General features: G+C 39.8%; 1 protein-coding gene across 1 annotated transcript in view; it reads right to left on the bottom strand.

Annotated features, from left to right (window-relative positions):
- The window catches only part of ush2a (Usher syndrome 2A (autosomal recessive, mild)), a 204,730-nt gene that overhangs the window by 51,478 nt on the left and 136,975 nt on the right, over positions 1-16,277 (bottom strand). The window contains exons 61-64 of the mRNA XM_080458072.1: positions 7,995-8,218; positions 6,533-6,869; positions 2,662-2,859; positions 2,372-2,526 (exon numbers count right to left, since the gene is read on the bottom strand). Coding sequence (XP_080314198.1) covers positions 2,372-2,526; positions 2,662-2,859; positions 6,533-6,869; positions 7,995-8,218 — 914 coding nt within the window. The remainder of the gene's footprint in view (positions 1-2,371; positions 2,527-2,661; positions 2,860-6,532; positions 6,870-7,994; positions 8,219-16,277) is intronic.

Here is a 16,277-nt window from a genome sequence, read left to right on the forward strand (position 1 = left end):
GTTTTTATGGAATATTCTATCGCAAGTTTTGAATCAAACTCATCAGGATGTGTATCAGGTGTATTGAATAATGGAAACTACATTGAACTGAAGTATATTGAAGTTACTGGTCAAAACAATCAAAAGATAACTGCGTATGACTCCACCTCCTAGGGTTGGACGGCGATAGAATCAGTTATATAACTGGTTGAATAGAGTGAGTTTCTTTCTCAGAAATAAAAGCCAGGGAGAGGTTGAGCAATCTCCAGAGAAACGTGAAAAATTGTGGAACGATATTGGGAAAAGTTTCTTTGACATAAAGTCGCAAAAACATTGAAGATTCCACAGTACATAATATTGTCAAATGATCCAGAGAAAATGGGATTTCTATTCTCCCCTTTTAGTGTTTTGTGGTCAGTTATTTCACCACAGACTGCCTTGTCCTCCGTCCTTCTCACTGTTGCACACACTTCCTTGTCACTTTTGCTACTGATAAAGAAGGTACTGGAAAAAAAAAATCATTGTTCTGGGATCTCATACTGAGAAGATATGAACCTAAGGAGTCTAAAGAAAAGTGTGAGAATCTGAGGTTGAAGCTTAATATTGGATGATTGAGAGTGAGGCTTTTAGTGGCATCACATTAAGAATGGACATGTTTCTTACTGGAAATCCCTGCATCGGCAACAATCCTAAAGGCAAAAATGTAAACTTGTCATGTGGTCCCTAATTCTTTGACTGGTGTTTCTGCCATTCATTAAAAAAATAAATTAAATATATATATCTATTGTTTTTTTTAAATAAAATAGTAAAATATCTTATTTTCAGCAACTGATTATATATATATATGCATATAAGTTATCTATATTCAAATAAGAATTGGAAATTAGAGTTGTACATTATATAATCTCATTTGATCAAGTGTCAGTTGTGATAAAGTACTACAACTGCACACAACTAGATTTTCTTTCTTCCACGTCATTGTTCTACAAATGTGCAAAATAGCAGATTGTTCCATCTGACATCCATCAACCCCTCAAAACCAACTCTATACCTCCGTCTGACCTATTCTGCTTCATCTACATCTCCAGCAACACAATTACCGTCTTCCTCTTTACGTAAAAAAATTATGCTCATCAAAATAATGAGATGTTAAATTAGCTTTGAAAAAAGCCAGAAAGACAGTTTTCAACATGCGCTTTCATCATCACTAAGCCGCAGAAATTAATTGTTGTGGTAATATCAGCTCAGCTACAGCCAGAGAGATAGCAGGGGGGAGTTCTCTGTGAAGGTATTATGGGCGTTATCGCAAACATCAGGTAGGCTCAGCAAATCCAGAGTCTTTCATACACGAGCACAGTGGAAACAAGGCTAAATAACAACTTGTTCTAGCGCTGGAACAGTGCAGAGTTCACATGGTGAGGACACATGAAATACTCTTAGTTCTTCACAACAGAGGTCAGGCGGGATTGAAAGTGTTAAACTATCATTTGACAGAACAACTGTGCTCCAGTATTGTTAACAATGATCAGACATCAGCATTAGGCCTTTCAGGTGGTCTTTGGAGAGAGCGAAAGGGTGTTTAACTGAAAGGCTGCTGGCCAAACAAAAGATCAGATGAGTGACCAGCTGCTGTAAAGCAATGCTAGATTGCTGTTTCACAAATGAGTGAAGTGAGGAGGTTGAATGTTCTGGTGATTTCTCTATCAGACAAGGATTGAAAAGGGATCTTTGCATAGACCTTTTTTCAGACAGGTTCAAAATGGAAAAATATATTTTTTTAAATACTATGGGAGACCTCTCGATTTCTCTTGTCATATTTTAAATTGATAAACAACAAAGCGCAATTTTGTATTTTTTGATGTGTCAAATGTAGAGTAACTAACAATTGATTTGTTTTGATTTTCTACTGAAAAAACTGGGAGCATACTACTGTATGTAGACTTCAGATACACTGATTCACATGTGTCTGAAGGGTTCAGATGTGGCTTTAGTGCTCAGAATAAAATCAATTAAAAAAAATTGAGGTTAAGGTTATGAACTCAGTTCTGAAGGTTAAAGGCAGGAGCTCCTAAATGCATTATGTTAATAGGAGGGCCCCTCAAATGTGTGTGTGTGTGTGTGTGTGTGTGTGTGTGTGTGTGTGTGTGTGTGTGCGTGCGTGCTTTCAGAACCAGCAATAAATTGTTGTTTTTCTCTACAGCTGATGCGTTACCAGACAAGTCCAGACATTTAAAAACTAGTTTTAAGAGACGAGTATGTCTTTATTTTGTGGGGCAAGTTAACGTGAGGCAAAACAAATCAGTTATCCAGACAATACTGTGACATAATACAATATATTGTTATGATATACGTAGGTTAACAGCAACGAAAGTAAATGCACATGCAGGCTCACCTGTGTACTGTCTGTACAGCCGGCCCGGTTGCACACTCTCAGCTGGTAACTGTACTCGTGAAAAGGCCTGATCCCACCAACATCAGTGAAGGTATTTTCATCACCACGGTAACGCTCATGCCCATCCCGGAGTACAACATAGTGGCTGATCTCCCCTAGTTAAATGAAAAGATTTTGACTTGATAAGCACAGTTGCATTTCAAAGTGTTTTCCTCTTTCTCCAAAGTAGCAATTGATTCCTCTTTGACACTAAGCTGGATCATATTTAGGAGAGGAGACGCTTTACATACCATTGGGTCTGGCAGGACCTTGCCATTGCAGCTGGATGATGTCATCTCGTTCGCCAACACGACTCCAGTGGGGTGGTGCCACTCCCCACGGCTTGTCCTCACTGGTTGTCACCGCTGTAACGTTGCTGGATCCTCGGCCGAAGCTGTTCCAGCCCCTCACTCTGTACTCATATGTTGTAAAGGGCTCCAAGTCAGAGTCTGATTCAGAGTGGTGGGGAAGGGGCAGAACAGATGAGCAGAGGAATAAGTTATTTATTCATTTTCACTTTCAACAAATGAAAAGGAAAAATATGTTTTAAATGTAAATATTTTTGCTCACCAAAATCATTCAATAATGAAATCAGAAAGATATTATTCACAAATATACAACTAATATTATCAGTATATCACTGAGTGAATGATGATTGCTATATTGCTTAAATATGCTTACATCAGATTACATGTGACAAATACGCACAGATAGTGCTTGCCAAATGAAAATCATGAGGTTGGAAAGAAATTTTAATTAATTAAATATTGATCAAAATCAATAAAATGTGATTCAATAATTAATTTTTTTAATTTTAGGGAATGTGTCAATGTATTCTAGAAGAAGGAATTCCAATTAAACATGCCTTAACCAAACATATAAGTCCAAAACTTATACGGAAACAGTACTGATGGATCTTTTAAAACCTTTCATTTTGTAAAATATGTCTTCTACATACTAATTATTAAACAGATAGCAAAAATGTCCATAATAATAATGGTAGACCCAGTATCATATGGAATATAACTAGTGTAAATCTGATTTATCATGTTAAAACCCCTCCTGCACAATCTCTCTGCATGTGTCTCAATACATATGGATGTACTGCCGATGCATATGGATGTGTATTTTCTTTTAGAAGTGTAAAGCGATTACTGATGTAAAGGAAACTATGGTGTTGTCTCCACTAATGTGAGAACTGATTTAGCAAAACTGACATATTTTCACATGGATGTAAATAAACTACCTGAGCTTCACAGACATGGTAAAAATGGAACAACAAATGTCATCACAAACACTTTAATAAAAGTTGTGTCTGTACAATACAGTTTTCTAAGGTATTCACACCACATGTGAAGCTATGTGGGCATGAGCTGCCTACATAGACAAGTATAGCATGATACGCTGCATGTGACTGTGTGTGTGTCTGAATGCGCAAGTGTGTGTGGGAGTGTGTGTGTGTGTGTGTGTGTGTGTGTGTGTGTGTGCATGAGAAACATCTGGTGTATGGTGGGTGGCGACAGCTTTATGTGCCTCTGCCCAGATGGTGTCACAGCATCGCCTAGAAACTCTTATCCTAACCGCCCCATGCCACACACACACACACACACACACACACACACACACACACACACACACACACACACACACACACACACACACACACACACACACACACACACACACACACACACACACACACACACACACACACACACACACACGAATAGACATTCTAAATACATATATGGAGTCACATTTACAAAAGGGATATTGTCAAAAAAGAACTAGACGGATGCATGTACTTAAAAAAATGGGTAAATATGACTATGAATGCGACTGAACGCACACACGCACGCACGCACTCTCGCTTGCACACGTAACCACAATTAGTCTTGATTAAACAGACGAACTACCCAGATAAATAATGTGTGGACAGACTGGAAATCACGACACACACGCCCACAAACACAAATACACTTGCGCTCCTACTCCCTTTAGGCTGATAAATAGTGAGGAATATTGAAATGGCATTTAAACGGCCATTTCTAAGTTTTAATGACACACAAGTGTACAGCACGGAGAGAGTTACCACGTTACAGCTATTAATGTACGCTGCAGCAGCTGTCCTGGTGTGTATGTGTGTGAGAATGAACATGTGAGGAAGGACATCTGTCTGTGTAGTCGGTTGATTGTAGTGCCTGACACATTTAGAGTAAGTGCAGAATAGGTTTCTGCAGGTATGTGGTTTCAGTGAGCACTGCGATTCACAGCCCTCTACTAGTTATTCCTCGCTGTGGCTTAAAAAACTAAAGGATGTCATATAAGTGAAATAACCAAAACAAGGCGGGAAATGCAGTACAAGTGGTTATAATACTTCAATCCCAAAAACATAAAGCCAATGGTGTATAATTCAAAGTCTTAAATATCATAATCACTGATGGAATAATCCAGTAAGTTGAAGTTTAAGATCGTTTATATAATGTATTTTATATGTTAATATATTGAACCCCCAGATCAGGTTAATGTTGGAATTGAACATTGACGCTAAAATTAAAAACAAAAATCAACTGTTAAATTTCAAGAAATGTCCATCCGTCCATTTTCTCTCACTTATCCGTTTCCGGGTCAGAATCTGAGCACTGTCACCCAAATCACATTGCACCGATTAAGAATCTTTCCTGCGGGTGGTGAGTCCACGGGAAGGTGGCGCCCGGCGTGAACCCACTACCCTGAGATTGCGAGTCTCATGCTCTACAAACTGAGCTAGCCAGGGTCTCAAGAAATGTCTCCTTTTTAATATTAGACAAAATTAAAAAAGAAACACTGTGCCACTGAAATGTTTAATGAGATGTGCTGGTTTTGGAGTGCCTCTTACCAGACTAGTGTTTTAAAATGATAATTTAATTGATATCTTCAAACATGAAGAGGTGTAAAGTTACTGTGAGTGACTTGGTTTCACTCCCTGTGTCACTGAATTCTTCTCTTGAAAATAGCTAATTATAAATTACTTGTGCTGTCAATCGATAAAAATTTTTTTTTGCTAATTAATTGCGATTAATCGCATTGTTTTCGACTAAAGACTGAAGCTTGTGATGGATGTTTATTCAGGGAATAACACGCAGAGACTATATTTAAATTCAAAGATTATTTTTATCATGTCCTTTTAGCTTTGTATGAAACTGTTTCTCTCTAAGATTAACAAAATAATAAAAACATAGATAAATTTATTAATTACCATCCAACATAAGTCTGGGTTTTGTTAGAGTGCAGGTCCACCACTTTGAGAACTTTGATATTTCTAGAAACAAAGTTGTGAACTTACTACATGAACAAAGTGGCAATAATATACTGTAATATCAACACACACACACACACACACACACACACACACACACACACACACACACACACACACACACACACACACACACACACACACACACACACACACACACACACGAGAGATAGAGAGATAGAGAGAGAGAAGGCAAGCACACAGGAGCACACACCCGCGCACGCACACACATACAGTATACGGGAGAGCCAGGGAAAGCGAGAAAGAAGAGGGATTAATATTTTACCCGCAAGTATTTCCTCCAGCTTTAGCAGTTTGGTGGCTGCTGGTCAGCCAACATGGCAACATGCTGTTTTGCTGCAGAATTACTTGTGTGGCTGTTAAATTCAGCTTTACAAAGTAAAGCTAATGACTTTCACTTTCTCAATCAGCTGTCAGGGAACTTTCTGCCTTAATATTATTTCACTCAGTATTGTGCTGCTCTGTAGTCACGGTGCTGCGCCCATAGACGCTGCACATGCTGCTGCTCCAGTAAGGGAGTAAAAAAAAAAAAAAAAACAATACCAAAAAAAACGGAAGTAGACAAAACTGCATTAATTCCATGATTTCTTTTTTTAAGCTCGTTAACTTGTTATTTTTGACAGCATTATAAATTACACCACTGCCTCCTAGTAATCAGGTGCAAACCTCCTTTGGAGAGGTTGACAAAAATCTGCTACATTGAAGATCTGGAGCCAAACTTTGAGTGATTGTTAACGGCAGTCTCCGTTCCACTAAACTACAGGTACACACACACAGACACACAATCAGACACACATGATTACCTGTGTAAGTGTAGCTGCTGGCATCTCCGCTGTACACTACCTCCTCATGCGATGGGCACAGATCTCCGTCGGACGGTGTGCTTGTGGTATTTGTTTGGGTGTATGTGTTGACTACTTTGTCAAAGTTACTTTTGTTTGTTTGCACAGACAGGCCTGTAGTTAAAGTTTCCTGAGTACTACTGATGAGCGATGTGTATGTTGTGGACCGCTTGTCTGGGTGTGTGAATGCAGACGTGACCCAAGTACAGGCTGTCATAGATGGATCAAGGTTACAGGAGCCACAGTAAGCTGTAGATGCAGCAACCATAGGACAAACAACACCCTGGAAACACTGGGGCTGGAAACAAAAACACACAAAGAAACAAAGAAACATTATGAAGAGGCAGAGGAGCGTTGTGGAGCGGAGAAGATAGGTTTGAATAGTGAAATAAGAGAGAAACCAACAATGAAAATAATAGTCATGGCAACATCTACCGGACGTTTGCACACACACATAGAATATAGCTATTTATGTATCACGTGTATGTACATGTGTGTCTGTGTGGGGCACACATGAGCCTTAATGACATCATTAGAGTTAATGAGAGTTCCTACCCTTTGTGCCCGTTTGTGTGTGTGTGATTGTGTGCATGGATGTGCCATCTCATGCTGACTTAGGAACACACAAACGCCACATGACCCCAGTTGATAAATGGAAGATGGCCCAGTCCCCAACACCCGATGTGACAATGAGAGCTGGTTTGACAGAAAAAGTGAAGGAAATTGAGAAATTCTATAACATTTGCTGGGCTGCTGGAGATGATATGATCTGTTCTGCCATTTCAGTCAATGTGCGAACATCTACCAGATACCTGAGTACAGCATCCAGGATGCGGCTTTATTTTCCCTCTATTCAAATTCTCTGACTTCTGTAGTTGAAAGCTTTTTTTTTTTTCTTTCCTCTGTGATAACTGATATAAAGTAAGATGTATCGTTAAAGTCTGTAAGAAAGTAGAAAGTATGTACAATTTTACTTTCAGAAAAAATGCTACATCACTTCTGGGCTTTCACAGTGGTGTTGCAATTGGCACTATCTCTTCGTAGCCAGAATTTCACCTTCTTAAGAGGCCTTTTTGTGCAGAAGTTGCATATTCTCCCTCCTACTACAGTCCAATAACATGCATTTGAGGCTAATTGGTGACTTTATATGCCACTGTGACATTTCAAGGGTATATCCCGTGATCATTTATGACGAGTTGGATAAACTGGTTTCGAAAATGGTCGGTAACAAACTGCAATGGAGATGTGACGAAGTGGTGTTTCAGATGGACTTGTGTGATCGCTCATGAAAAATGTAGTGAAGAGCTAAAACATCCCCCTCTACTGTTTAGGCTACAAATGCACTGCGTCGTGTGGACAAGAGAACAGAGACATCTTTGAGAGCACCACTAATAGAGCATTCGCCCCGTAATCCAAAACACACCTGTATTGGGAGACCAGGTGTGGGTCGGTCAGCGCACACATATCGGTGGGGGTCGTATCCAATGCCAGTACAGCATTCCTCATCTTGGTGAATGACCTTTGACCCACAGCACTGCAGAGTCACTGTGGCGTTACCAGCTGGGTGCATTACTGGATGTCCTTCATTCCCCATGCAGCAAAGAGTGGTTGAAGAGTTTATGTACTCTTGACCACAGCAGGCAAAACCTGAGGACAAAAAATACTGTATTATATTATTGTTCCACGTGCATTCACGTTGTTGTGCAATAGGAAGATACATTTGTCATGTAAGACTTCCAATTTCAGAATGAGACGGCGAGATGTGTAATTTTCAGTTTTGAATAAAAATCATCTAAGAGTCCATCTCAAACATCATTTGATTTTCTGCCATTATCTTTCAAAAAAACAAAAAAAAAGCATGATCAATACTGTCTGAAGTCACTTTAATTGTCTCTATTCCAATTATCATTATGCTGTCTGTTGTCCTTCTATCTATTCTTCCTTTTTGTTTCTCTCACTTTTCCTCATCATTCCACATAAACTTTTTTCTTTTGAAACCTATTCCTCTTTTCCCACAATGTACGCCTGTCTTTTCTCCACATTACACTAATATGCAGGTAATGCTGTGCTTACCAAACTCTACCTTCCTTCATTTTGGGGTCCATATTTTTCAATCTGCACTGAAACAGTTTTTAAGCTGCTATGAATATTATTGTGCATCTTTTCTTATCAACTCTTATACACATCCACACATCCTCATCTTTCTTTCCTTTGCCCTCCTCCCCAACACCCCTCTTTTCCTCTCCCCGTATTCATCTCGCAGCAGTAATATTCAGGCTATGGAAGAGGAAGTGTGTTTTTCTGAGAGCTGCCATTTCTGACAGTGATAGGTGATGTCTGTCTGCTTCCACTTCACCTTGAGCAGCAAGGTGACATTTAAAATACATGCTATCACTCTATTTGCCTGTAAATGTTTTGCAGCAGAATATCAAATATCAAGTATGTTTCCTCACATCCTCTATTGCTCCACATTTCAAATTCAAATAACTTGAGCTGCTTTAGAATGATTGACAAATTAAAAGTGCTGCAGTGCCTGCAGATTTTGAGAAGGTCCTGATGTCTGGTCAGTGCATCTTACATTAAAGCTTCACTCTTACTTTGCTCAGAGAAGTTAGAAGAGTTGAATAAGTAATGGTATATTTATAGGAAAACATTTGTTTTAAATATTTACTTTCTTAGGAATATAATTAAAATGCTCTTCTTAATGACGAATGCAAATTCCAGATGCCAAGGAAAACTTTCCCAAAAAACACAGAACCCCAGTGACCTGAGAGACGCTTGATGGAATTCAGCTCCTTTGTACGACAGTGATAATAAAAAGACGCCAGGTAGTCGAAAATACAAAAGCTATATTCATACCCAAATATGCTGCATTCTCTGGGGCTGAGAAAACAAAAGCCAGTAAGGTGTATCAGCGCCTACATTTCTAAATACTGAAAAAGACAAATTGCATCAATTTCCGCTGGAGTCACATAAATCATGAAAATTCAGAAAACACTGAGATTCGTGTTTATCCGATGAAGGTTATGTCAGGGACATGACAGTGAAACAAAACTATCAGCTGGTCCCATGCACAAGATACAGAACTACTTAAAGGTCAGGACGGTGTAGTTTAAAAACCCCGGGGGCGGTTCTTCAGTGGCCCTCCGAACAGCACTTGGTCACCCTGCATGGTTACTCTGACGGTGTCTATTGGTTGAAGCTGAGGAAAGGCAAGATTCGACCTTCCAATAGATTAATGCGATTACATTTTGCTCCTATAATACTGAGTCAGCTCCTCCCTGCTGTGACAGTGCATTACAAATACAAATGACCAACGCAGAGCAAGGCTCAACTAAAATATCGTATGTATAAGTATGAAAAAAGTCACATTATAGAGGAAGTTCAAGAGAGGAACTTCATATTTTTGAGTTAGAGATTGAACTATTGGAAAAGGCCAGAGTCTTCTGTGATTATTTACTTAATTGTAAAAATAATTTATATTTTATGAGGTATTTAGCCAATATCTCCAAACAGTTGATGGCATGCTGATCTGTGGCACTATCTACCCCCAGCTGTGATGCCCATTTCATTTGACAGCAGACATTAAACACTAAGTCACAGCTTTGTATCACGGGCCTCACTCTTTAATGGGGCTGCGGCTAGTTGTCGAGTGATAAATAACTTATTGTTTAACACTCTAATCAGCATTCACACACCGAGCGCATTCAATTCTGCTAATTTAAGCAATCATTTCACTTAAAGGCCAAAAGTGGAGAACGGCGCATATTTTCTACAGCCCTGTTGCAGTGCATTATATCCTCAATGCATCCATCACAGGCCCCATGTGACAGGTGAATACATGTGTATGTGATTGTGTGACATAAAGGCAGTCTGACGGCTAGTAACTCACTTAGCAGCGGCAGCTGTTGCAGAGCAGGGGCTTGGTGGCCAATTCCCCCAGCGCCTTACTTCAGCTTCAATGACGCGCAAATAAACAGCTCAACACTTTTCCAAAATAGCTATCCACTCATCCCCCGTCCTCCCGCTATCCTCACCTCTACACCCCTCTTTCTTCCCAGACACGGCCGATAGTTCAACATTTTCACTCATTCACCTCACTTCCTTCAACTCCATGGTTCTCCAGAATCCCAACAACCTCAATCTGTGTCATGTCATATGGTTTGTTTCAAGCACAGCGTTGTCTGATGTTTTTCTTCTCATTCTGGGAAGAATTGACTTTAGAACAACATTAAAACTTTTGATCTGTAGTCCAGGAGTTATGTTACATTTGTTATTCCTCAGTTCCTCATTTGAACTCTTTTTATGTATTTGTTCTCAGGTGTCAGCCCAGACAAAGAAAGTCTGCGCACACACAACCGCTTTCCAAGTTTTTCCTCATATCTACTTGCTATTCTCTCATCCTCTTTACCTACCATCCTCTTTATATATTCCTCTTGTTCTCATTTTCCTCTCATCCTAGATTCTTTCTCGTACTTCTCTATTTTTCTCTCAGCACTCACATGTTTGCATTGTTTGTTTACTGTTCTGCGGCTAAACTTCACATTTGTATTATCAAGCATTCAGCAGAAATCCAATCCCTGTCTTTGTAAGCGTTATCTGTGTATGGGTGTATGTGACATGCCTGTACATTTGTGTTAACATTTTGAAAAGCACACCCCTATTTTCACTTCCTCTCTCTAAGCTGCATGTTTTTGCAGGGCTGTGTATGCGCTGACAGCATTTTATCACACACCTCTTGTTTTCTCTCTTGCATCACAGAATGCTTTAGCCCTAATCTTCAGATTTATGCAGGATTTGCATACATTCGTTAATAGCGTCGGGAGCGCCGCGTCAACACAAGGTGCTTAGACAACGTGAATTATTATTAGGGTTTCAGTCATTCCACTTAATGATAAGTCAATATTTAGCACTGCCAATGAACTACTGATAAAAATGTGTGTTGTGGATTAGGGTTATCCGAGCTCTCTAGGAGACCAAAAACCCTCCACAACTTTAAACAAACCAAACACTTTTAAATGCCTGAATATATTACAAGGGGTTCGGTGCAAAGTGCACAGGGAGTATGTACGTACACAGCTTTGTATGCTCGCTCGCACACACACACACACACACACACACACACACACACACACACACACACACACACACACACACACACACACACACACACACACACACACACACACACACACACACACACACACACACACACACACACACACACACACACACACACACACACACACACACACACACACACACACACACACACACAAAAACGAACGCATTGACATTTTAAATACATATACGGAGTCACAGTTAAAACAGGGACATTGTCAAATAATAACTGGACAGTTTTACATTCTCTCAAATGACATCATTTTCTCAAACAAGGAGACTTCCATTCATCCATCTCATTTAATTCAATTCAGGGTCTATGAAGGCAGAAGCTGCAACCAGTTGACTACGGGCAAAGGAAAGTACACCCCGGATAGGTTGCCACTCCATTACACTCACATTCAAAGCTGGAGCCATTCAGGGTGACTGGTTAACGTCAAATAAATGAATTTTTTGGACTCCATAATAAACCATAGTACCAAAAGAACATGTTTACACACACTGGGATATCATTCAAACTCAACAGTTAAATGTCCCTAACCAGATGCAAAGTACAGTCTTCTTAATGTAAGGCGAGTACGCTACCCAACACAACTGAGGGACCAGAAGATTTCTTTTTTGGGGGGGTACTCAGAATAACAAATGCTGCAAAATATCTAAACCCAAAGAGCCTCTTGACTTTATACTGTTTAGGAAATACTAAACTGATGTTTACTTCCAAACCACCAAAGTGAAACTGAAAAGGACAAAAAGAAACAACAGCTGTTATCAAATTTTCAATAAACGCTATTGACCTAAAAATAAAGAAAATAAAAACACACACACACACACACACACACACACACACACACACACACACACACACACACACACACACACACACACACACACACACACACACACACACACACACACACACACACACACACACACACACACACACACACACACACACACACACACACACAGAAATACAGAAACATGTGTGTGTACGTTATGCTCCGAAGGGGCCAGGCTATATGCCATGTCGAGAGATGAAATCACAGTGGATTGACTTTCTCACACAGTGCACAGTGTTCCCCTGTGTACACACACACGTGGATGTTGGAGCATCAAGCACACACATAACCACACACACAGACGGCTGGTCTTTTCCCAGCTGACAACTTGTCCTCTTGTCTTTCTGACGTCTTCCTTTTTTTAATCTCAGCAACATTACCAGCTGGGCACGTGTGTGACATTGGGCGCTTTGAGGGAACGTGCATCTTTGCATGTATGTGTCTTGGGTGTTTGTTTAAGTGTGTATGTGTGCACAGAGCTTAAGTAAATGCTTTGGTAGCAGTTATATTTTCACCACCCTCCAGGGATGCACTGAAGAGTGAGACACAGCAAGCAGCTGTCCATTTGTAAATAAAGTATCTAGAGAGAGGGACATGAGACAACGAGGATGAAGAAAGAGAACAGGGAACCTGAAATAATAATAGCAACAACAACAACAACAACTATAATAATAATTCATCATCCTTATTATTGTTATAATTACTATTATTTCCTATAATGACATACATTTTTATTATACATTTAATGGCTATGAATATTTATGACATCAACCGTTAGCTATCAGAGTGGGAACATGAGATTCCCTCACAACTCTTCTCAAACTTTAAAAGGAGATAATATGCAAGGGGAAGTTATTCCCACATTTTCCCAACTGCTGTGTCCCCCTGAAACTCTCATGTTTTGCCACCTCACTATTATCAGTCACATTTATCAATATTACCTGGAGATTGAGAGTTTGGCGTGTCATGGATGCCTTGTGTGACAGTAGACGTAAAAAAACAAACAGATGGCAGGTCAGCATTTTCTCTAACAATTTGTGTCCATACACCTGCTTAGAAGTCTTTTGTGCAGTAGGATGGGATTTTCTGTCTTTTGAGATCGACTTGAGCTTTGAGCAGGATGTATAGCTTAACATTGGCATCGTCTGATGGAAAGAGGTGTTCATCACCCAGGATTTGTTATCCGTGTTTAAAGCTCACGCACATCAAACACACAACAAATCTTATTTTATAAGCTAAATTTGTATTTCATATGCAGTTGCATCATAGAAAAAAAAGGAAATGATTTAAAAATTTATAATAGTTTTTTTTTTTTCCAAGTTCTTCTATATTCACTATATATAAACTTTCAAACATTTTGCTTTAAAGAATATGATACAATGCTTTTGATTTTCATGATTTATAGATTGTTAGCTCACAGCAAGAAGCTAGTAACAAATATAGGAAGGACCTTTTCTGTGTGGAGTTTGCATGTTTTCCTTTTGCCTTTGCACTTCTTTCCCACAGCCAAAGATGTCCTAATTTAGGTTAAATTAACCGTATTGATGAGTGTGTAATGGTGAGTGCCTCTGTGCTGGTACTGAGAAGGACTGGCATAAAGCAGAGGACAAAACAGACCGGTTGCCCAGTGTTGGCTGAGATTGGCTCCAGATCCTGAAAACCCTCATCTGCATAAAACAGGTAGAGAAGATGGATTGACTGATTTTTTTCAAACGTTAATAACTTTACCCGAGACAATTTTTCAGAAGAATCCTTAGAATACCAGTGACGGTGTTCGAACAGCGGTATATTTGTCATAAAAATACGAATGCTATATTTCATTATTATTAATTAGTAAATAGGTGGTGTTTTTGTGTGGATGTGGATGTGTGAAATTAATTAGGAATATTAGGCTTCTGTCCATACCTGTAGGTGAGGACGTCAGTGAACAAGTAAAAAAATGAGATCACACACACACACACACACACACACACACACACACACACACACACACACACACACACACACACACACACACACACACACACACACACACACACACACACACACACACACACACACACACACACACACACACACACACACACACACAGACACCTGCCTGTGCTCATCTCTCTGCCCCTGACAGCCTCTGGTTTTATTCTTGCCAGTCATTAAAACAAACCTAATAGAAAAGCCATCATCATAAATACATTAACAGAGAGAGAAATGTCTTCCTGTGTTCAGAGAGCACTCGATCTTCTAAAGCAGCCAGACGCTGCTGTTTGGAATGCACTACTGTTGGCTATTTGCTTCACATCATTGATGAGGAGCTTTTGGCAATGATAAAAACACACACACACCCACACACACCCACACAACAAGATGAATACACAATCAGAAACTGATGAGCATCTTTTGGCAGAAACAATCAAAGCACATACAAAGGATCTATATCTGCCTGCATAAAAAATGTATGTAAAAATGTAAACAGAAATGTAAACATATTCAGACTAGTATATACGGAAATAGACCAGACAAGTACTAAGAAAAAGTGAAGGATGTATGCAGGAAGTTCAAGGCACACACTTCCACATTCAAATGCATCTCCTCTCACAACTCCAGCAGGCTCAGAGTGAGCTAGCTTAACTACTGGGATAATTTCCCTCCAGCAAATGGTCACTGTGCCCTTGAAAAACATATTTGATTATTACTTTTTCTCCCCCTCCTCTTTTTTTCTTTTAGCATCATCACAGCCATTTTCATCACGCGCTCTGATGATGGCACGGCAAGGCGCGTTAAGATAACACCCCGGCACCGCCAGGCTTTTAACACTTAAACGGTGAAAAGGGATATTCAGATTTGTCCTTGAACGTTTGGATGGGGCCTGCTGAGCTGGGACAGAGGGAGGGAGAACGGGAAGGAGTTAAAGAAATGCACACATTTTTAAGATTTACTCACTCTGAGAAAAAGTGAGGTGGGGAGGGCATTTATGGTAGCACCCACAGTGAGAGATGAGGTCAGTGGGGTTGAAGGGCAGATAGAAGAGTTAAAAAAAAAAAAAAAAACTAAAAAAAAAGTGTGAAGGGGAAATGATTAGTGGAGCGCACAGTGAGGCAGGGGGCTTAAAGGGAGTCAGGAAGCAATGGGAGGCCAAAGACACCACACACGTTCCTTTAAACACCATCTAATCTCATCTAAAGCTTAACTAAACATCTTACATACAAACTCAGGCAGAGAAGAAAAGAGCAGAAAATGAAGAGCTTAAAAGTTAGCCTTGAACCTGCAGCACAGGAGGAGAGGCTGCAAAAAAAAACAACGTGGCTCTCTTGTCTCAAAACAAACAATATTTAATCGACTTGAAAGTGAATTGAAAGCTGTTTAAACAAACAGGTGGATTTGGGAGAGAATAGTTTAGTACACAGACTTTGTGTTATTGTGTAACAACTAGAGCTGCTGAAAAACAGCTTATAGTTCATTTAAATTATACACAAAAAAGTAGAAATGGCTACAAAGGCTATACATCCCATTAACTGCAGCATGCAGGCGTTACTTGAAAGCGATATTAGAAGGAAGTTTCACAGTGATCGGACCCAATCAGTGATGCAATGGACAGCTCATGTTTCGATGTCCTTTTGTTGGTAAAGTTAAGAGAGGAAGGGCTCTCTTGGATACTCCATATGGCCCTGTCAGCTTCTGGTACACCGTCGGTTGGGGTTGGTGTGAGAGACACATTTTCATATTAGTGTCAACTTCTTGAACTCTTA

The sequence above is a fragment of the Lipophrys pholis genome (assembly GCF_963383615.2).
Source record: "Lipophrys pholis genome assembly, chromosome: 2".
NCBI classification, from domain to species: Eukaryota; Metazoa; Chordata; class Actinopteri; order Blenniiformes; family Blenniidae; genus Lipophrys; species Lipophrys pholis.